This window comes from Aplidium turbinatum, chromosome 18 (genome assembly GCF_918807975.1).
Source record: "Aplidium turbinatum chromosome 18, kaAplTurb1.1, whole genome shotgun sequence".
In the NCBI taxonomy this organism is placed as follows: Eukaryota; Metazoa; Chordata; class Ascidiacea; order Aplousobranchia; family Polyclinidae; genus Aplidium; species Aplidium turbinatum.
This window is the reverse complement of record NC_137489.1, coordinates 18,666,256-18,689,901: the sequence shown is the minus strand read 5'-3', so window position 1 is coordinate 18,689,901 and position 23,646 is coordinate 18,666,256. Positions and strand designations below refer to the sequence as shown.

Sequence of the window (23,646 nt, the reverse complement as noted above, 5' to 3'; positions counted from 1 at the left end):
AGTTCAACAAACACCATTTAAATAAGATCTGGGAACATTTTTATTCTAACCTGAAGACAAGTTTGACCCTATTTTTGTTAAATATTGATCGTATTTTGTAGTCTGCTGATGATTTTGTACCGGGTATTTGAATCGATTGGTGGTACTAAACTTTTACTATAAATCTCTTGTCTGCTATAATTTTTTTTTTCTACGGACGGTAGGCTACTATAAAAATTTCACCACATTTAGGTTCAGTTTATGCTGATGTTAGCAGAGGTTCTTATTCTTAACCGGGGATAAATTTCATCTACAGAGGGGGTAAATTTACTGAATCACAAATTAAAGCAAACTTCAGTTTTTCAGTTAAAAACTGGTAGTGTTGCAGTCGATTTTGATTCAAATTTATGCTTAATGTAAGTTTTCGTCTTTTTTTTATCGCCACTCAAGTAGACTACCAGTTTCATTTCAGCAACGTGTGTGTGCTACATTTTTACTGTACACAACCTAGTTAGGACTTCGACAACAAAGTGGATTGCAACTCTGCTAAGATTGGATCTTCCTTTATTGCGCATTTTTTCACATGGTTGACTGGACACGATGACATCACAAGGGGCCACCAAAACGGTGGGGGTAAATTTTACTTTTTTTCATTAGGCAAGGTAAACGAGACAAAAAAGGTTAAGAACCCCTGTGTTAGCTCGTGAAGAGAGTCAGACGAAAACCTGCAGTTTCGAGCTATTTGCAACCTTCTATATACGCACGTATATGTATATGATTCATAGACTCCTTAAGTAAAGGACTGGAACTTCCCATGCTCGGGGTTTGTAACTTGAGTCCGAATGATTAACTTGAGTCCTGGGCAAAAATGACTTCTAGAAAAGCTAGAGACACAATCTTAGAATCCATATTAGGTTTTTTGAGGATGGCGAGTTCAACAGTATTATTTTCAACACCATTTGAGGTCATTTTTAAGGTCAAAATATTATATTTTAAGGTTAAATTACAGAATTTTGGTAATTTTTGAGTCTAACTCGTAAAGCAAAACTGTTTGGAAAAACGTCGTGACGAAACATGATATTGTGTACCTACTGCGTCTACGCTATTCCCAGCTAGCAAAATCCGCACTTTTTCTATTGATTTGAAATCTGCAGACGTTGAATGAATGGAAAAATGACAGCTTTTGCTACCTGGGTTGTGTAAGATATTTTCTCTACACTGCCTAACTTGTTTGAAGTTCATGTGAATGGCGATATATTGATAAATGCCCTTTTTGGCGGCATAGAACGTTCGCGTTTTGTCGCTTCTACCTTTTCTTGACCTTTGCTATGTTGATGTGTATTGTTTTGATATGATGGTCAGAAATAAAAAAACAACTGAACTGAACTGATAGCAGCTTTTTCGTCACGATTCATCAACTGCAATTGATTAACTGGAAATGTGGGGCAAGAGTTCTGTTCATTTGTGAGCTTGGATTGTGACACCTTTTTGTCAGCCAGTTCGGACTTATTTAGTAAGCCGAGATTTGTAGAATTCGGATAAGCAGCTTGAAAGAGATTTCTTCATGTGAGTACAAATTGATTGCTAATTTGGCTTTTGCTTTGTATTAAAACGTCTGACATATCTATCAGCTTTGTACGCGCTGGGTCCACTTGAAAAAAGGCTTACTTAATGACAAAATTTTATTGCGAATGATCTACGTATTTTCGACGTATCGTAACGCGTTATTTTCATTTGCTATAGCTGAATTATAACAGCATTTGAATCTTGTGGAATCACTCGGAATTGTGGTTTGAGAGATTGTTGTCAACTGTCTTTTTTGTACATAATGCCTGTAATTTGCATGACAAGACTGAAATGCATTACCGGTTTCATTTTGCTGAGCTGTCATCCTTTGTAGATGCACCTTTAGCTAATAATAGCCTAATGCTGCTTGTACTACTTTAGCCAACATTCTATTGAAAGCTTATGGTCTCAATGTAAGTGACAAAGAAAAGTCTTTGGGATGCCTCAGGAGGCAAGAAAAGCTTTCCAACTAGTGATAGACATTGTCTATTATGGTGTCATGTTGTTATGTATTGTCACTTTGTGTATTATATTGTAATCATAGACTCCTTTAGGTAAAAGCCATAGTGTTGAGAAATACATCTGTTGTTTATGTAATAACGTATTTCGTCACGACTTCTTTAAAAATGTTTTGCTTTACGAGTCAAACGCAAAAATGGGCAAAAATTACCAAAATTCAGTAATTTGACCTTAAGATATAATATTTTGACCTTGAAAATGACCTCAAACTTTGTTGAAAGTAACACTATTGAACTCGCCATCCTCAAAAACCCTAATATGGATTCCAAGATTGTGTTTCTAGCTTCTCTAGAAGTCATTTCAGCCCAGAACGCAAGTTAATCATTCGGACTCAAGTTACAAATCCCGAGATCGTAACATTCCAGTCCTTTACTTAAGTCTTAAGGGGTCTATGATATGATTTGAAAGTTTAACACATAAGAATATAGTCTTGAAGTATTGTTAGTCGATACTTTCATATAGATACGTCATTATTACTTTCCGTTATCAGCAGTTTGATAGAAATCTTTATGAAAAATATAAAATTTGTTTCTTTTTATAGCAATACATTTCTATCTGATAGCATGTGGCCTATTAACTCAGCTTAAGAAAATAGATTTAAATTATAATGCAGTAGAAACCTTTACATTATTTGTAAATTCAAAACAACTTCAAGCAATGCTAAACCAATAAATTTTTTGAATTAAGTTGTCTTCCGAAGGAAGATTGCTAACATTTGTTTCAAACGAGTTGTTGATAAAACTACTTTTAAAAACCCTGTAGGTTGGAAAAATAAGGGTAAATTTTATCTCCATGAATGGAAACGTGTGGTGGCTTGTCTCCAAAAATGGTAAAGCAGATTTCAATTGCTGTTAGGCCTATGTCATCAGCAAAAAAGGCTGTCCACGGCTCAATCTGCCGTAATGAAGATGACGTGAAAACGCGATTGTCTGGCGTAAGAAAGAAAATATGAAGTTTGCTAACTTGGATATTGCAAGCGCGTCTAAAAGTTTAAGAAAACCTCACAACGTTTTTTCGAAAGTTCTTCGCAGACCCCACTTTGAGAACCACTGGTATACCCGTTTTAATGTTCAAAAATAAGGTAAAGGCACGTGTTCTGTCAAGTTCAGAGAGATAGATGCATGCAAGAAATTATACGTTTGTCCTTCAACCACAGCCATGTAATACGTCATAACCAGAATTAATCAATCGTTCGAAGAAAAACAGCTGAAAACATGCTTATAGTTTGCCAACAAAGCTTATTCTTGATGACGTCATTCTCGCACAGTGTTGTCACAAATTCTTTAATTTTGACTTCAGCTCTCAGGATCCGGTTTATGTCAGGCTACCATATGCCCTCTTTAAGAAGACTTTTCCTCTTTTTCCAAGAAAACTAATTGTCCTCCGAGGACACTTAAAAATGCCCAAATGCTCCCTTTTTGCATTATTAATGTGTTTGCATATTTCGCAACAAAACTTTATGTTTATGTGACTTTTCGGGGAAAGTTAAATAAGGCCTTGAAGCAATAATAACAACAATGAAAAGTCCGTTTTCTGTGAGCTGTCCATAAGATATCTTTCAGCTGCGTGTGAAGTAGCCCATCTAGCAGAGAAAGTGTTGGCATTGATGATGCCAAACTGATGCCAAAGCTTGCCCAAATTTGTGCAGAGTTGCCTCAAAACAGATACATTCGCTTTTTTCAAAGTGATGGCGTATGAAAAATTGATTGATTGAATTTTTAACCTCGGACTGGGAAAGCTTCTTGCAGAGCTTAATCCTGGCAGTCTCGCATACTTGTGGAGGATTTGAATCACTGACGCAGGCCCGGTCACCGAGATTGACAGAGTGAAGTTTTCGATTGTTGAAGTCTTGTTTGCCGCCGCTGAATGAAGAGCAGTCCGTGCGTTGCTCAAACGCACACCCCGAGAGTCGAACCAGAGAGTCGGACTAGCACCACTTGATCTTGAAGCTTCGCTTCTTCGTTCTAGGAGTAACGCAATGCGATAACCAACTGAGCTATCGTGGTGGGTCCTAAAACTGTATAATTTTTTTGTTAAAGAACGCACACTTTTTCGTCTGCTGCAATGGGCAATGGCTTGCAAGTAAAACGCCTTTGTTAAAGTGGACAGCAAAAATTCATGGGCTGAATCTGACACATAAATGTTTTGTTTTTTAGTTGTAAAGTTTGCTGAATAGGCTTATAGGCTAATTATCCAATTTCAAGAAGATGAAAGAAATTCTTCAAACTTAAAAATTCAATTGTGAGCTACTTTGCTTGCTTACGAAACATGTCTTCTTTTAGGACTATGAAAATATGGTATTGTATAGGCCTATGTTTATGGCACCAGACATCGTTAGCACTACCTTTCACTGTTAACCCAAATACCTCAGAGGGTTGAACAGCGACTACCCAGCTATAGCCTACAGACTGGGTTGTAACACTGCCTACTACTGCTAGCAGTTTGTCGTTGTCGTTCAGATAGAAATAAATTAAACGTTGCAATTAAGTTGACAACCGAAACAAATTTGATTGATTTCAACTAAACACGATCCGGAAATGGTTTTTGCACAATTCATTAACTTGATGCAACAAACGGTTAAACAACAGTTTGTCACGACAACATTTGAAGGTTGCAGCTTCTTTCTGATGACCAATACCTTTTGGGGTCTTAAACCACTTCAAGTAAAAATTAACTCGCATTCAAGAAATAAATGTGTGGTGTTTATATTTTTTTTATAATGATGCTGCTGTAGGCTACGTCTCTACTTGTCTGTTGTTTTAGTATTTAGTTAATGCTAAAGGAACTAAGCATCAGGTCTCAGGTGCGTGACAAAATTTACAATTGTTTTAAAAATATGCCACAGACTCATTGTTCGTTGAACTTTCCATAAATTTATGCAAAAGTAATTTCTAGGCAGTGTTGCCACTGTCGATATCAAGTCCATTGATATGCGTATCTTCAATGTCTGCAGGCTAACTGTTTTTATAATTTTTCTAGTTGCAATAAACAATCATGCTTCGTTTACTTTAAAGCCTAACACCATCACATATCTTCGATCATATGAATTGCATTCACGAATGGGTTTATATCTAAACTATCTTTTCTGGAAATTGTTAAATGCACACGTCGAACTGAAGCTTTGCATTTATGACAATTTCAGCATGACAACGCGCTCCCACATAGAGCCAGAAAAAAAAACTATCAAACTAACTTTGAAATGCTAAAACCACCTGAATAATAATAATAATTTATTTAACACCAGTTGAGTGCAAAATAACGTCAATAAAAAGTCTCCATAATTGGCGATTTTCAGATAACTGTCACAGTTCTTCCTGGCTGTGCTTTGTAGGAGATCGAACCCTTCGCATGAAAGTTTCTTCTGGCCTTCCTTGGTTTCGTTTGCCTTTGATCAGTTTTGATAATAGGATAGTTTCATTATAAACTGAGTTTATTAGATGTCGTATTCTATGTCCCAACCAACCAGAGAAGTTGATGTTTGCTGACTTGTTGAAGCAGGGGAGTTTCTCCTACAGAACGTTTCTCCTACAGAACTAACATATAACAAGTCTCCTACAGAACCATCATAACAAGTCATCGGTAGCAGTGGCCGAGTGGTTAGCGCGTTGGGCTCGCAGTCGAGAGCCTGCATGTTCGACTCCAGCCACCCGCACTTGCTGTTGTTTCTCTGGGCAAGAAACTTTACGATAATTGCCTCTACCTAGTGATCGATTTCGAGTAATGGGCAGTACCAAATTTAAGTCATAACTAGAGTAGACAACCGGAAACAGACATTGCAGTCAGCTGCAGCGTGGGTCAGGTGTACGTCGGAAGGCGTACACCGATGCATAGCGCTCAAGTCCGCTTTCCCGCAATGCAGGATAAGGATATGAAAAAACAAACAAACAAACATTGTCAATATGTTCAGTCCATGAAATTTTGAAAATTCTTCTTAATGATTGTGTGTGGAATGTGTTAATGGCATTTGGAAGTTTTAAAGTTGGCTTCCATGTTTCAAAGGCATAAGCAAAAACGGTAAGAAAGACTGTTCGGTATAGCTTGAGCATGATTGATTGACTGATTGAATCTTTATCCTCGGACTGGGAAAGCTTCTTGTAGAGCTTAATCCTGGCAGTTTCGCATACTTGTAGAGGCTTTGAATCACTGACGCAGGCCCGGTCACCGAGATTGACAGAGTGAAGTTTTCGATTGTTGAAGTCTTGTTGCCGGGGAACTATTCCATTCACTAGGTGCCGCTGAATGGAGAGCAGTCCTTAACGTGGGTTGCTCAAGCACACGCCCCGAGAGTCGAACCAGCGCCGCTTGATCTTGAAGTTTCTTCATTCCAGAAGTCACTCGCTAACCAACTGAGCTATCGGGGCAGTATATTTTGATGACAGCATTAATGTTGACAGCATTAGTGGATGACATAGTACTTTTCCTTATGTTGTGTAAATTGAATAAAGTTTAAAAATCTTACATTCTACGTTTCAAACTTATCTTTTAAACTGAAACAAACGATGTGGTTTTTCAATGGTTTTATGGAGAAGCTTAAACAGCGGTTGCAATGGCCTATATTTTCTACGTGACCACAATATTTAGTAGGCCTACATGAAAGTTGATTAATACATACCTAATTGATTGCAAAAATGTAAAGTTTTTAAAATTAAACAGCGTAGAAAGTAATGCAACAATTTTTTATCTCGTTATTGCTATAAAACTCATTTTGCATCTTGAATTAACTCGTGTCATTTTTTTCCTCTAGATGGCGTACATCGCTTGTATGTTTACACACTTTACATCGTTCATAGCATTATTGTAAAATGACACTAGATTCCCTGATAAATAAGAATGTTTTCAAGGTAAACACTATAAGCTGGGCGTGAGATTTTAATTATGTATGAAATTACAAATGACGAAAAATAGACTGCAATGAAAGACCATGATCACAATATTACCACTTAGGTTTACTACTGTAAGCGTGACATTCGCATGCTTCCATTGCTGTGCCATTAGCCTGTGGCATAATATGCGTATTATGCATATTATGCAAGAATGCAGTCAATTACAGAAGGTAAATTTCAGTAATCTACAAGGGAACTAGGTAACAGCACTTTTAGTTACTAGCCTACAGGTGCAGCGATTACGACAGGAAAGCAATTTTAAAGAATGCTGGTATGCAGCAAAGACTAAACATTTAGGCCTATCTGTTGTTTAAGATTTCAAAAGCAAATACATTACCAGTCCGAGAATAACCAACCAAGCATGCATTCAGTTCAGTGATATAAGCAGAGTTTTTTTTTTTACAAGCAGTATTTTTGAGATTTTAAAACACTTTTATTTTTTAGTGTAGCACTTCAAAAATCATTTTAATGCTTGATCCTGAAACAGAAAAATGACAGAATTCAGTAATAATTCGAAACAACCCACCGTGCTTGATCAAGATTCCTTGCGGCGTGCACTTCAAAGTCGAAGAGCGTACCAAAAATCGAAACAAACTTTGTACGATTACAAAAGTAGATTACGAAAAGAGATCGACCCAAAGATGTTTGGTTTACAGGAGAACAATCCTGCCAAATTTGCTACAACATCGGTGAGATTACCGTTTTTTCAATTTCAACAAAGCTTTATCAATAACTTATGCAAGTTTCCGAGCTTGACCGATTTTGTTTACTTGTTGTGTTTAATTGTTCGATTGCATAAAGTGAAGGATCCTTGTATAACTTTTTATCCTCAATAACGTCGAGGAACTAGAACAGAAGTTGAGAGACTTCTGTTTAATTATAGGCTACTTGTAATTACTTTGTGTAGAAATTACATCAGATATACCTAGTAAATATTCCTGAATTATATAACCTAAGGTGATTTTTCAATCTCCAAAACTAACTTTATGACATATTATATTATAATATGTCAAATATAGTTATTACTATTTGAATCCTTAACAGCCTGTTTCACCTTTAACGGATCATCAGAAGGGTCTTATTCAAATAGAATCAATATAAATAAATAAATAGATTCTATTTGAATAAGACCCTTCTGATGATCCGTTAAAGGTGAAACAATTTGTAAAGGCTTCAGATAGTAATAACTATATTTGATTTAATTCGCTCTACTTTGCTTTTTTGCTTAGCATTGAGCACTTTTTGTAGTATTAATAGTTTTCATTGTTTTTAATATGTCACATAGGCTACAAATAACAAAAAAGTGCAATTGGTTTGAAGAAGTTGTGGAAATTATAGATGTGTAAAAGGTGTGGTAATGTTGAAAAAGAAATGGCAGAAATGATTGTTGAGATAGTGACGATCCCGTAATTATTGAAGTATGTTGTATTTTCAACAATAGAAACAGAACTTCATGCTATCAAATTACCAAAGTTTTTATTGTGTGAAACATGTTCTCACACCTTCAGACAAAACGTGGTGATCAACCATAGACCGATATATGATAGGCCTTGAAATGTTGTTGGCTTTCAGTTACAGAGATATGGAAAATCTACAGTAGGATATAATTGAAAGTAAAGAATTAAATGTTTTATTTGGTTAAAATGATGAGATGCTAAAATTGACTCTTTGAATGTCATCTCCACATGGGCCAACATTTCTAAAACATAGAGTAGACTATTGTAGTTTTACGAGCAAATCTGTTGATGTTTTATGCTCATGAAAAGTTGTTTCATACTTTTGTCTTGTGAGCGGATGTCTTTGATACGACGTTGAAAACGACAATTATAGGCCCAGTTGCTGTGAATAGAAAGCGAAATCCATTCTCATAAAATTACTGCTGGTGCCCACTGCGTTACAATTGCATTTGCAGTTACATTGTCACACCATTGTGTTCGAACTTTCTAGTTTTTTTTACCATTTTGTACAAGTTAGATACAGCAATCCGTTTCAAAATCAATTACTGACAGGATTTTATGATGATATAAATCAGGGGTGACGAACCTTTTTGCGGTCGCGGGCCACTTTGTCAATTACACATGAGTTATCGGGCCACACAACTTTTTAATCGTAAACTACTATGAAATCTTTTAGAAGTGACTCAAGATATTATTCATGAAAAGTGAAAAACGGCAGATAAAAGTAATAAAACCCACACAGTTGAAATTATTTTACGCAGAATCGAAACATACAACAGCAAAAATAAAAACAAACCAACTTGAGCAAAAAAGATAGAGCAACAGTACTTGCATTGATAATGAAGACAGTTTAATTTTCGAAGCGTTTGCTTTCATTATGATTTCTTCTTTTTTTGGGTATATCCTTTTTGTTCAAGTTGACTAAATGTTTCGACCATTATGCTCCGAAACAACAAATCAGTCAATGAAATTTCTTTTTCAAACAACAAACAAAAGCCCATGCGAATCATACAGCTGAAGCTATCTAATGCAGCATTGAAGCATAAAATATTAAAAAATAACATTGAAGCATTGAATATTTTTGCTTAGTGGGATTTTTGGAAAGTTTTTTGCAGACGATGTGGCAATTCTTAACTGCATACTGAGATTTTCATCTGTCAGCCTCGACCTGTAACGACTTTTTCTAAAGTGCATTTTTGAAAAGAACTGTTCACATAGGTACGTGCTGCCGAAAACAGATGCCCATTTGAGAGCGTGAGCTCTCAAGTTTGGAAACTCTTCTTTTGATAAACATACACGATAAAATTTAAGCAACGGCTTGTTCACATACATCGCTTTTAGCGTGTCATCACTCTGTAGTTTTATGAGTTCAAATTGGAACTCATAGGGTGCAGAAGCAGGTGTAACATTGAAGGAGATAGAAAAGGGTGTCCGACAAATTGTTCGTAAAGCAATTGTTCGTAAGCAATTTTTCGTAAAACAATTGTTCGTAAAATTAATTCTTCGTAAAACAATTCTTCCTAAAGCATTTTTTCGTGCATGCAGTTAAAATTTGATGTATACGAAGAAATGCTTTACGAAGAATTGTTTTACGGATTTCATTTTACGAAAAACAGTTTACGAACATTTGTTTTACAAACAATTGTTTTACGAACAATTGCTTACGAACAATTGCTTTACGAACAATTGCTTACGAACAATTTGCCTATAACCATAGAAAACCAATTTAACCATAGAAAAGACATCAAGCTCCAGTTCTTTGCTTTTGATATCCTGAAATCTAACATTAAAACTTCCCAAAAGACTTTAACATTCCAAAGCGTATCGAGTACATGAAGTTGGATTGTGCTTTTTCAATGTGGGAAAATGCGTGCAGTTGTTATCTTTCAACTGATTTCCCCAAAGGCCCAGCATTGATATGAAAGATTTGACCTCAAAAAACATCGAGTGCAACAGTTGATCTGGCACTTGAAGTTGTACATTTATGTCGTTTAAATACTTAGTGACAGCTTAGGGCAAGAAAATAGTAAAGGAAAGGTGTACCAGTGAAGGCATAAAACAGCTTTGAGATGTCTTTTGTCCTTAATGCATGAGCGATTGTCAAATTGTTTTGCGGGCCGCACAAAATTATTTGACGGGCCGCATGCGGCCCGCAGGTTCGTCACCTCTGATATAAATTAATATTTTAATCGTTCAGAAGCATGCAGGCCTCAATCATACAAATTATGCTTTCAGTGGATGAGATCACAAATTCCTTACCTTGGATACAGATGCTTGACATTTATCCATGCCATCGCTGTTTTAATGTGGAAAGCTTACGATGAAAGCAATCAAGAAGATGATGCTGGTGTAAGTATGCAGCCACATATATTTTCGTCAGCCATAAGGTTGATGAAAATAATGCATTTTGACCAAAATTATAAACCAAACATAAATTTGAGGACGAATTTTACATTTTGAAATAGAGGAACAGTTCGCACCTGTTCCGTGCCTAGTAGCCTACAATAGCTTCATGTTTCACAGTTAGCTTCATGTTTCACAGTTAGCTTCATGTTTCACAGTTAGCTTCATGTTTCACAGTCACAGTTTTCACCTACTTGTCATAGCCCAATGAAGGAGAAGATACGAGCAGGCTACCACAAAATATCAAACGTAAAAGGCATTCTCGACCTTTATCGATTGATCAAAAATATGTTCAACTAAACTAAGTAAAGCAGTGGTTTAAGCACTCGACTTATGTATAAAGAAACCACAAGATCAAGCAACGCTGGTTTAACTCTCGGGGGGTGCGGTTGAAAAACATACTTCAATGATAGCTTTCTTTAATTAGCGACACAAAATAATTTAGAGACAGCAATCGGAAACTTCACTCTGTCAATCTCGGTGACCGGGCTTGAGTCAGCGCCAGCGGTACAAGGCCTCTACAACAGTGGTTTTCAACCTTTTTGGTGGAACGGAACCCAATGAAACATTCCAAAAGCTCGAGGAACCCCTGTTCAATACTTAATTAATTGCCTTATGCAAAAACATCGTTTATTAATAAGAACTCCTTGAAGCGAAGAAAACATGTCGACGAAATTCGGCGGAAAAGCAGAAAGTTGAAGGTAATCGGACCACAAGAAAACAACGAAAATTCGGGATTGCAGCGAACGTGTTAAAGTGTAGCAAATTTAATAATAGTGGCAAAACTAATCAATATTTGACTATATTTAAACAATATGCATATAATAATAAATTAGACTCTCGGCTTTGAATGTAAACTTGCGGAACCCCTAGACTTACTGGCGGAACCTTAGGGTTCCGCGGAACCCTGGTTGAAAACCACTGCTCTACAAGTATGAAACTGCCAGGGCTAAGCTTTCAAAGAAGTTTTGTCAGTCCGTAGACAAAGATTTCCACAATCGATCCTACACTTCATCTAGTTGTTTAACTTCTCCGTTCGCCACAGCGGGTTCTTTCGATTTACTTGATTGTTTCCTTCCAGATGCCGTGGATAATGACACTGCCAGCTTGGACTTTCATTCTCTACGGTCTTTACCATACGTTTTCATTGCTTTTCACAATTTTGGAATGCTTCCACGATTGCCTTTGCAACGATGATCTCTCATGGTTCGACATTGAATAGTAACGATTTGTTGTCTAGGGCTGCGACATTAAAGTTTAAGCAAACGAAAAACAATTCAGTTTGTGTTCTTTAATGTAATAATCTTTGAAAGAGATAAGGAAACAATTTGAATATAATCTACTGCTGAAGAAGTAGTAAAATACATGCAAACTGGTAGGGGAAAAGAGGTTAATATTGGCCACCTGAGCAAAAATTGCGATAGCTCTCTTAAAATCAACTTATTTTTTCACGGACCCGACTTGTTGATAAAGGCTTTAGTATCGAAGAAGTAGCTAGAAAACCAACACTGAAAACTTTGCACTGCTGGCACAAAGTGCCTTTAAATTTTGACCACACTGTGCAATATGGACCACCGAATTTTCTGTTCCTTGTTTAATGTTGATTCAATTAATTAACTTAGCTATCTAGTTTTTACATGTATAAAAATAATTTAATAATTAAAAGAGCGTAATCAAAACAATAAACTAAAAACACATCACACAGCATACAAGTTGAAACACAAATAGTAAAAAAGTTGTTGCCCATTGTCGCAGAAATATAACTTTGCCTGAGTTCGATCACCATAGGCCTCTTGTGCCCATTCTTGGTCCTGGTTTTTATATTTACATTTTTATTAAACTTTGCTATAAATATAGTCTCACTGCAAGTGGTGTAATACGGGCCACTATAGCCCATAGCTACAACACAAAATCACGTTGCCCGTATTACACAACAGCACGACCTTTTGCAATTTCTCATTTTCCAATCAAACATTAACAAATCACTTAAAAGCTATCTGCTACATTATGCACAGATGCAGTGGCGCGAGAACTATTTTTCTGTAGAGAAGGCTGAATCTGCCGTATTGTTGTCACCTTCTGGGGGGCTTTGCCGCCCAGACCCCCTTAGGTGTGGGAGAGCTATCAAATGAAGAACAGCAACAACAAAGCTGCGATTCAGGAAATTAAAACGAAAACGAACAAACTAGAAAGTGATATGAAAACTACGGTTTGTGGAAATGAGCTTTCACACGCTTTCGAAGATTGATTTTCGCTCAAGTGTTTTCTCTATGAACTGTGTCATGAGTTCTTTGACATCGACAGTGTTCAAAATGTTTTGGTGAACATGCATCAACGCAAGATGAATTAGTCTTTTTTGTGTCATTAAGCTTCTCAACCAAGTTTTCAGGCATCTACAGCAGAAAAAGGACGTTCTGATGATGCAGCTAAAACCGAGAGGCAAAGGCAGAGCTCCATGAATTCTCGCGTTTCTTTGAAAAGATCTAGTGTTTGAGGGTTTAGTTGCGACAGTATCTCAGCAACCTTTTTAACGGAGTTTGCAGATTTTCCACTTACAACATCGCTGAGCATAGTAAGTTCCGTTTGTAGGCGATCTTTTCTGATAGCACCGGGTAAGCTGATCTCAGTATCAAATCTTTTCTCACCGTTTGCACAGCTCAGAAGGGCCAACACCTTCTCTCTGTTGACTGCTGTACCGTAACCTAAGCTGATCCGCCTGGTCGAATCTTCGATCAAGCTCAGCTTGAACCAAATCAAAGGCTTCGATGCAGGCCTTATTGCCGTTTCCAGTTTCCACGCTTCTTCTCCCGCAGACGACAAAGCATCCGATTTCTTTGTGTTTCGAAATCGAGTTTTGCTCACTCGGGGTCTCGGGGATCTTTTGGCGTCTTTAGGTTATTGACAGACGCGAGGACGTTCGCTACTTCCATCAGCTTAGAAACGGATTAATCTTTTCTGAGATTTTTGATCCGTTTGCGGAGAATGATGATTGATTCCAAAAATGAAGAAGCAGAGGTCTTCTTGTTTTATTGGAGCTGTCTTACGACGGCTTCTGCAGGCTGAAAAACTGCGCCGCTGCAGGTAGCCTAATTGCAAGATAAAGCCGCATCGTGCGTGCTTGTTTTACCAAGCCAAATATCTTTGCACGTGCGTCTCCTCTCATTGCACTATCTTCTGTCATGTCGGTCAGACATGACAAAGCAATATGATATATTATTGTAATGTTCAGAAATAGGCATGAAATGTAAATATTGCAGAATGATGTCCAATAAACGATGGACCGCCGTGTTAGTAGGGAGGGTGGCAAGTACCGCCACTGCGAGGTAGGCTATAGCTCCCTATGATTGACGACTCTTTATTGCAAATGATGAGCGCGACCACACGTAACAGGAACTCGATTCATCGTAGCAATTATTGTTCGAAATTTTTTCTGAAAATATGTTACGTGCCTTAAATTGTAAGAATTTTCTAGGGGGGCTGAATTTGCTTTAGGTGGGGGGGCTGCAGCCCCTTGAGCACCCCTACTTCCCGCGCCCCTGCACAGATGTTCTGTGAATGTTTTAAGCTTTCAACCGTTTTTCTACTAGCACACAAACAAACACAGAACTAAATAGAATTACAGCAGTTAAGGACTAGGGAGGAATACACGATAACACAATAAGACAACTCATAAAACACTCAACAATGGGATTTTTTGTAAAAACTGAGCCAACAATGTCCGATTTATATCTATCCATCAACTTGATGGTAACTATAGATCGTATTGTTATTGGTAACTGGTTAATTAGCCTACTGGAAAAAAAGATGTAAATAAAAATATCTTAACGTCTGACCAAAAGTGAGAAGATAACTGCCTTTTTGCTACTTCAAACCATATCTGTTGCAACACTTGTAGGCTACCAATAAACATAAATGTTTAGGTACCACCAAGTCTCTTGGGTTCTTCAGTCGGTTGTCTTCAATGGATCAGTCCTTTGTTTCATCGGCTCTATAGTTTATGCCATGGCTAAGTTTGCCGATGACCAAACTGCACAAGAATGGTTTCTAATCTTTACAAGGTAAAAAGTACATTTTGAAAGTGACATTTATCGGAGGAAGTAGAAAAAGCTGAGCGTGTAACTTTATAGCCTGGCGCCCTAGTCAATAGTTCTGTCAATGGTTTTGTCAAGAATAAATAGTTGTAATATTTAGCATTAATCTTATTGTGATATTTTTTTCTTTCATAGGCCTACATAGTATAAAAAGTGGCATTCCCTGATCTTAAAAAAATTACAGCTGTAACCTATAGGCTAGCAATTAATCAAGCAGGGGTAGCATTGGCCTATGTGGCTAAAACAAGAATATGTTGAACGTTTTTTTAAAACAAAGGTTTGTTTTAGAAGGTTACGAATTTTTTTGTCATGATGACATTTTGAATGATTTCTCTTTTGAAGAATTTTATTTCGAACGAAAAACCTTTTTAAAAAAGTTTCAGTTTCGATGTAAACCGCTTTCAAAACGGCTACGCAACGGCATATCAACAATGGCATTCATACGTCGCCTGAATTAATCTTATTTTTTTCTTGCAGTGACAATGTCAACTTCACCTACGTCATTGGAATCGTGATGATAATTGACGTGTTTGTAACAAACGTCACTGTTCGTCTATTACACGTCATCTATCCCTTTTTCTTTTATCTGATATTTTTTCTGTTCCATATTTACCGTTGGGGTGCTGGATTTACTCCTGATTACGTCATATTAGATTATGGAACCAATCCAACAGTATCGATTCCCTGCATTTTCGTGGTGCTGTTAATTTGGTGTCCATGTGTTCATCTCTTGGCGTATGGTGTTGACACGCTTCGTTGGAAATTGCTTCTCGGCTGTTTCAAAAGGCACCAACAGAGACTCGTTGAAGTTTCAAACGAAGCTGAGGGTTTGGCATTTTACGCAGCAACTGCAGGAAAAAGTAATTTTTCTTCTCAACAACATCATTTTCACCCAAGAAACCTGACATCTTTCAGCCTCACAACAGACAGAACCATAGACACCAAAGAATTGATGATGTACGACTATGATTTATACTTCTAACTTAGCATCAGGTTCTCTTCAAATAACACATGACCATTTTCTTCACAATCCGTTTGATGACACGTTGGTTATATTGCAACGTGGTAGTTTTTCACCCCAGGTTGTAACTTAGGCCTAGCCTACTTGTCTTTTTCATTTTGTGTCTTCAATGTAAAGTCATAGCATGTGTATTTTTATCTAACAGGTTTAGCACTTTTTTCTGCATAAAATTACACTTTAACTGAAGCATCGGCTGAACTTTATTCAAGTGGAAAATTGATTGATTGAATCTTTATCCTCAGACTGGAGAAGCTTCTTTGAGAGCTTAATCCTGGCAGTCTCGCATACTTGTCGAGGCTTTGAACCACTGACGCAGGCCCGGTCACCGAGATTGACAGAGTGAAGTTTCCGATTGTTGAAGTCTTGTTGCCAGGAAACTATTCCATCCATTAGATGACGCTGAATGGAGAGCAGTCCTTAACGTGCGTTGCTCAAGCGCACACACCGAGAGTCAAATCAGCGCCTCTTGATCTTGAAGCTTCTTCGTTCCAGAAGTGACGCGCTAACCAATTTTGACAAATTTGAAAATTTTGCTATTTGTTCGCTTTTTCAATATCCTTGGGCTTTTTATTTCATAATGTTGTAGGCCCCTATTGGGTCTTGAGTGAAAGGGAATTTTGAATCGCTACCGCAAGATGCACGATTATGGATGGTTGGTTTTAAATCTTTATCCTCGGACTGACAAAGCCTTGATTGGTTATTCCTGGCAGTTTCGCATACTTGTAGAGGCTCTTGACGCAGGCCCGGTCACAGAGATTGACAGAGTGAAGTTTCCGATTGTTGAAGTCTTGTTGCAGAGGGATTATTCCATCCACTAGGTAGGCCTACTGCTGAATGGAAAGCACTACAGCAGTCTTTATTCCTTAACGTGCAATGCTCAAGCGTACACCTCGAAATTCGAACCAGCGCCTTGATTTTGAAGCTTCTTTGTTTTGGAATTGGTTAGTTTGGAATCTTTATCCTAGGGATCTAATAAAGTTTCTGATAGGTTATTTCAGGCAGTTTCGCATACATGTAGAGACTTAGAGAACCACAGAACCAAGATTGACAGAGTGAAGTTTCCGATTGTTGTTGCCTGTGAATTATATCCACTGGGCTGACTGGGGGGCAGTCCTGAAATGTGTTGCTCAAGCGCACAACCCGAACCAGTGTCGTTTGACGTTGAGCTTTCTTTGTGTACAAAGTTGGGCGCTTAACCTCTGGACTAAAGTGGAAGAATATTGTTTGCTTGCGGATCTCACGCAAAGAATCTATCCATGCTGCAGTGTGGTGGTCAGTATCACTTGAACACGCTTTGAGTTTGCAAATAGCCTAACGAATGTATTGAACAAAAAGTTACTCCGGGATATAAGAGAGGTGAGTTCGGTATACGATCTAGAACAGCGGTTTTCAAAGCTTTTTGACTTACGGCACACCAGAGAATTTCGGAATCTACTGCAGCTCATTAACCTTCTTGCGTCACTGTTTAATCTTTGTCGAAATATTGCCATTCACCAACGTTTTGATCGAAGCTGCAACGTTAAACAAACTATACATGATAGAAGTAAAATCATTTACTTTTACTGCAATGTGAGCAGGGTGGAAACTCTTGTCCACGTGAATTCTCATTGCGAATTGTCGCTACACTTTCAAGTGAACATCACATGATCAAGCGATTAACGCAGTTAATTGTCGGCAATTTGAAGCAACCTAAGACAACACGTAAGCAAATGCTCTTTCTAAATAAATTTGACACTTTGCGCTGCGGCTGAAACATTCAATTCACCAGACTTTCGTGCACACAGTTTGAGAAGCTATGATCCATTATGAGATTTACAGAAAACGGAAGAATTTTGTTGAAGCTGGAAAATGTTTCAAACTGAATAAATAAAGGCTAAGACAAATGCTATTGTTGCGTAGCCTATTGAGGCGACCATGGCTTGCGATACGTTTGTAAAATCTTTTCCTCATTGAGTTAAACTGCAGGCCTTTGCATCAAAGCTTTCATATAATGATTGTTTTAAGCGCAAGAAAAAGAGAGGTGTCTCAACTCTCAATTTAAAAGAGGTAGGTTTACATACGCCCCGTTAGCTCAGTGGTTACGTTTGACTCTCGGGATGTGCGCTTGAACAACGCATTTCAGGAGTGCTCTCCATTCAGCGGCACCTAGTGAATAGAATAATCCCTTGGCAACAATACTTCAACAATCAGAAAACTTTACTCTGTCAATCTCGGTAACCGGCCATGCGTCAAGAGCCTCTACAGTCTACAAGTAACAAATTTAAGAAAAACAAAAACCAACCAAACATACCAAATGCATAGTAGGCGAGGCTACATTCTATTATACCAATGACACTGGCAACACTTCAGTCTAGTTTGCCACATTCGTCAAGGCTCAAGCAAACATACATTTCTGCATTTTCTTTGCCACACAGCAAAATTAAAAATGTTGGTCACCCCACGGCATTCTTCTATTACTTTTGACACAGCATATTTTTAGAACTGCCCCCTCCTCCCAATTGGTAAATTCTTTGCAATGGGAAGGTAGCAGAACACTTCTACTGTATGTACCTTTCGGCCACTGACTTCAATGTGAGGGCTGTGGGCCAGCGAGAACGTCATGCATTTGTACCGACTGCAGTCACTGCAAACGGTACACATTTAATGAATGAAGACACAAGGAAATAATTGTCACCTTTTCGTTATTTATTATTGCTAGAGATGCACACTCATAGAATAAATCTATAACGTAACTCCACTAACAAAAGAGAAACAACTACATTGCATAGATAAATTCATCAAGAAACAATCACAACAGAAATCAAACTGCTGTAAATTACTGGTCTGATATAAATCGGAGATTTTTAAAAATCTACAGCGGCATCTGTTTACTCAAAGGAATTAGCTGATAATATAGATTGAGCAAATCAAATCTTAGCAAATTACTACCGTATTAAAAAAAATAAACAATTAGATTTTAGTTACCGGTAAGTGCAAAATTACTGCCATATTAAAAAAATAACAGTCTCGCGTCATTCAGGCCTTGCAACATTCTTGCCTTGCGGCGTAGGGTTGGCGTTATTCGGACCGCGCATTAAGTCGTGTATCCAAGTGGGACATCTAAAACACGTAACACTGACAAAATTAAGAATGTTTTAACAATAAAAAGGCTGTTAAAAATATTTGACAAAAAGAAGTTACTTGGCCATTAGATTACAGTATACGATGAAAAATAACTGCATGTCTGCATCATTCTTAATTCATGATGTTGGAACATAGGCAATAGGCATGATAGCAAACAGTGGAAAAATTCAATGGAAGAGCTAAAAATCAATACAATAATCAAACATGATTCATTTTAAGAAAATGAAGGGGTGTACCAGCAAACATCTATAGGATTGGCCCATGATACAAGAGAAGGATCCCCAGAGGATACAAACTGATATGAATGAATCAACAAGTGAATAAAAAAATAACAGTTAACCTCTCAAGTACATGTAGCTCGACACAGAGTGAAATTTACTATTTCTTTAAAAGTATTATTGACTCAAAAAGAATGTCTAAAAAGACATTACGAAAAGTAACTACGGAAAGTAACTTACTTTTCGTAATGTCTTTTTAGACATTCTTTTTGAGTCAATAATATTTTTAAAGAAATAAAAAAGAGTCAAAAGGCATGTAAATTTCACTCTGTGTGGAGCTACATGTACTTGAGAGGTTAACTGTTATTTATGATTCATTTTGTCTTAAAAATTAAGTCTTCATAACGTTATACACAGATAAATCTGAAAAAATCTCAAGAGGAAACAATTAATAATATTCAAAAATATGAAAGAATACAGGTTCGTACAGTTATGCACCTGTACCCCCACCGACTTCCAAGCAAGCACCGTTAACATAAGAACTTTCATCAGAGGCCAAAAACAAACAAGCATTTGCAACCTCTTCAGGTTGTCCAAGACGTCTCATCGGATTATTACGGATATAATATTCAAGCTTGTTCGAGCCCACTACTGAGTTCATCATGGGTGTTTCAATGATACCAGGTAAAACAGCATTGCATCTAACACCATACTTTCCCATTTCGATGCAAACACTTTTAGTCAAACCAATCACTCCAGCTTTTGATGCTGCATAATGAACATTTTGGATCATCCCAAGCTTCCCAGCCAAACTTGATACATTTACAATACTCGAGTTGAAAGTTTTGCTATCCGTGGTTTTTTCCTTGAGCTGTTGAAGAAATGCTTGAACAAAAAAAAAAGTTCCATCAAGATTTACATTAACTATATCTTTATACTGCTTTTCTGTCATGTTTAGCATGTAGGATTCTCTAAATATTCCGGCACAATTCAACAAAACTGAAGCAGGTTTACCGAAGTGATTCGTAGTTGACAACATTGTTTTCAAAGCAAAATCTTTTTGGGAAACATCCCCATTCATATAATAGCATATTTTGTCTCCATGGCTCTTAGAAATGCTGTTACATGCTTCAACTAGGCCTTTCTCATTAGAATCAACCATCATTATCTTTGAACCTTCTTCAGCAAATCTTTTGGATGCAGCAAGTCCAATGCCACTGGCAGCTCCAGTAATTATAGATATTTTACCTGAAAGCCTAAGTAATGAAGACATGATGTTTTATACCTGTAAAATCTGGAGAAAAAAACAGTCTATTAAATATTACAAAACATTAGCCTACATTTTGTTAGAAACAACTTAGGTTTGTGGTACTAAAGTAAAGCAAAATCCCGAAAACAGATTCAGCTGCTTTGTGCCACAAATGTTACATATTTTTGACTCCAATCTGACCATGAAAGTTTTACAAAATACTAGAGACGTACCAATACTAATATTTTCACCGATATCACTTTTTTAGGCTGCCGATACTTTCATGTTGCACAAACAAGCAGTTTTGATATTTTTAAAAAGTTAAATTGAATGCTAAGTTTGACGTTAGCTGCATAAAACCAGTAGCATTGACAGGGGGGGTCCAGAAGAAATTTTTGGATTCTGGTCCGAGAAGTTGACAAAACCACCATGTATTCTTTGGACATAACGCGTGTTTCTTAAAATGTCTTGATTCGGGGCCTGAGGGTCTCATTGGTACAGGGCTAAATTATTCTTAGTGGCCCAGCTCTCTCTTTTCTTCATCTGTTCAGTCGTTTACGACTCTCGGTCACTCTATATGTCATCTTTCTCCACATCTCTCGACCCCACGCATTCTCCTTCAATTCATGCAATCCCATACCACAGTCATTTAAGATTGTGTCAAGCCATCTTGTTTTTGGGCGCCCCCTTCCTCTGCTGACCAAACCAAGCGTGATGTCTTTTCCATTGATTTGCTTCTCATTATGTGGCCAAAATATGAAAGTTTCTGCCAGACGATTCTAGCACAAAACTATTAAGGAAAGTTTTGAACGAGCATAATTTAAAGTATATATATAAAGATTCATTATACCTTTTTAAAGATTAAATCAATCCAATCTCAACCATATTGTTATATCAAGGTATAAAAGGCCACCATGATTGGCAACTGGGGTATAAAGGGAAGAAAAGAACATCATTATTGGGGTTTCTGAAAAATTAATAAAGGTTTTGTGCAAACTCGTCACTTATCATAATTGAGCATAAGATATAAAATTTAACCAGGTCCCTTGTTAATCATACGAAACTATTTGACAAGCAGCGTTCAACATAAGGGCGCTTTTTGTTTGGTTAAAGCATTTGCCAAGTTTAATTTAGTGCATCATTTTTCATTGTTACTACATTGTTAGACGTTTAAAAAACATGTAATTTGATCGTTTTTAGAGAACTGGTTATATCAATTTGTGTTTTTTTAACCTGAAGTTGTAACGAACTTTCTTCTATCACATCAGATTTTTTCAGCTATTACTACAAAAATACTTTTTCAATATTTTTTACCAAACATGAAAGATCTGATGTTCCGTTTACCACCAATACACGCAGTGCCACATCAAAAGATTCATGTAAGACAGATCAAAATAGCTTAAATAAGGTTACTAGAGAAGTACAGAACTGTATTGCCATAAGCTTGCTTAAATCTTGATTTGATGCAAACATTGATAGAGGATGCTCAGTTATACTTTCAGCTTGTCATTAATTTTTTGTTAATAATTTTTTGTCAAAAACAAATTGGTATTAAAATTATAGTTTGTGTCTGTATTTCACCTATTCATGCACCTTATGGCATGGATTACTGGATATAACATATTGTGTACCAGTGTACGTTGGGTGCATTGTTTTGGAAATTCAATTTGTGCCTTTGAGAAATGGTGATAAAGCAGCTGACTCAATGACTGATGTAGTCTTTAGCTGCTTTGTATTGTGTATAATTGTACAGTATTATTCTCGCAACAGTCGAAACATAAGCAATGTTGCCACTCTCTTGTCATGGAAAATTACTAGATTTGACTGAAAAAAACACTAGATTCACAAAAAAAAACACTAGGATCATAAACAGGCTACATGATCATTTACATGCACAATGTACAAAAATGACATCTAATGGCGTTAGCGAGAGTAAAAAGTCCTTGAAATTTCAAAATAAAACTGAATTTCCTTGAAAGTGAGAGCCCTGACGTCATAGCCGTAGGAGAGTAAAACATTTTGGGGGGCGAACAAAATTTTCCCCAAATTTGGGCTTTGCAAATATATCTATTGTCAAAAACGCAATATTATTATACTTACAATCTCTGAGGTAGTGTAGGTACCGGTAATCTAATAACTTCACACTCATCAAGTGTAAGCCTAGCCTACCACATGGTAGGCTACGCTACCTACTTTAGTCTAGTTTGAACACTTTTTACAGTCATTTGTGTGTATTTTTTATGCTAAATATCTCAAATATATTCATCATTGGGTGTAACCAGACAAAAAACTCACTGTCCACTTTGAAAAGCACTACAAACACATTGATGCAGCCAAACAAAAAATAGGTGGGGGCTACTTTGAACACTGTCCAAACTTATGCACACCAACATAGCAGTACCGGTACCGTAAATCGCTAAAAAACACTAGATGCAACCCAAAAACACTAGATCTAGTGGAAAAACACTAGGGGCACCACTGAACATAAGTATTCTTTCTCTTTTGCAATGTCACTGTCAGATTCAAGAGTTTAACTTCTGTTTTTCTTCCACAACGATGAATCAATGTTACGTTTGCACACAATGAATCAATGCAAAAACAAATGGATTTGAATTTGTAAATGATAGGATAGTCAAAATAGAGTTGCCAATCGGAAATTTATTTCCGCTCTGTGCAATGAAGCGTGACGTTGAAAACAATCACGGTGGCTGCTTCATTGTCAAGCACCAAATTACTTGTGAATACTTCATAACTTGTTGAGTTACTTGAGTAGTTAGTAGAATCTTCGTAAAAACATGAAATCAACGTTAAAAAACAAGGATCTGACTTAAGTTTTATTCAAGTTACTTTTATATGAAAAACAAGCCAAACGATACAATGATAAGCCACTTATTTAATGGGCTCTAGTAACTGCGCATAAGCTATGGCGCTTGAAGGAACTGCTGGTAATGTGTTAATGTCTAAGCAAAACGCTGTTGGTCTGCAATTCTGATAGACTTGAAATTTCTTTCTGCTTTAGCTACTGTGTCTTTATAATAATAAGTGAGAATTACTGTCTTATTTGCTACAATAAGTAGGCTAAGTGGGTTTGAGTTTGTAGCCTTTTTTTGCTTCTTTACCTGTGAAATTAATGCAGC

At 37.1% G+C, this 23,646-nt stretch overlaps 1 protein-coding gene and 1 pseudogene across 1 annotated transcript; one reads left to right on the top strand and one right to left on the bottom strand.

Moving 5' to 3' along the window:
* Positions 1 to 7,400: 7,400 nt before the first annotated feature.
* Positions 7,401 to 16,066, top strand: LOC145787754 (uncharacterized). Its single transcript, XM_082599568.1, has 5 exons — positions 7,401 to 7,636; positions 10,640 to 10,753; positions 11,889 to 12,013; positions 14,728 to 14,865; positions 15,376 to 16,066. The coding sequence occupies exons 1-5, from the start codon at positions 7,439 to 7,441 to the stop codon at positions 15,878 to 15,880; spliced, it is 1,080 nt and encodes a 359-aa protein (XP_082455694.1). The 5' UTR covers positions 7,401 to 7,438; the 3' UTR covers positions 15,881 to 16,066.
* A 3,530-nt stretch (positions 16,067 to 19,596) lies between these two features.
* On the bottom strand, positions 19,597 to 20,537 carry LOC145787776 ((3R)-3-hydroxyacyl-CoA dehydrogenase pseudogene; annotated as a pseudogene).
* Between the last annotated feature and the right edge of the window lie 3,109 nt (positions 20,538 to 23,646).

Bases quoted from the DNA above. Each gene is read 5' to 3' on its own strand.
- LOC145787754 (XM_082599568.1), top strand. From the start codon at position 7,439: ATGACAGAATTCAGTAATAATTCGAAACAACCCACCGTGCTTGATCAA. The intron at 7,637-10,639 runs GTGAGATTACCG...TTATGCTTTCAG, and splicing joins CCAAATTTGCTACAACATCG to TGGATGAGATCACAAATTCC. The intron at 14,866-15,375 runs GTAAAAAGTACA...TTTTTCTTGCAG, and splicing joins TGGTTTCTAATCTTTACAAG to TGACAATGTCAACTTCACCT.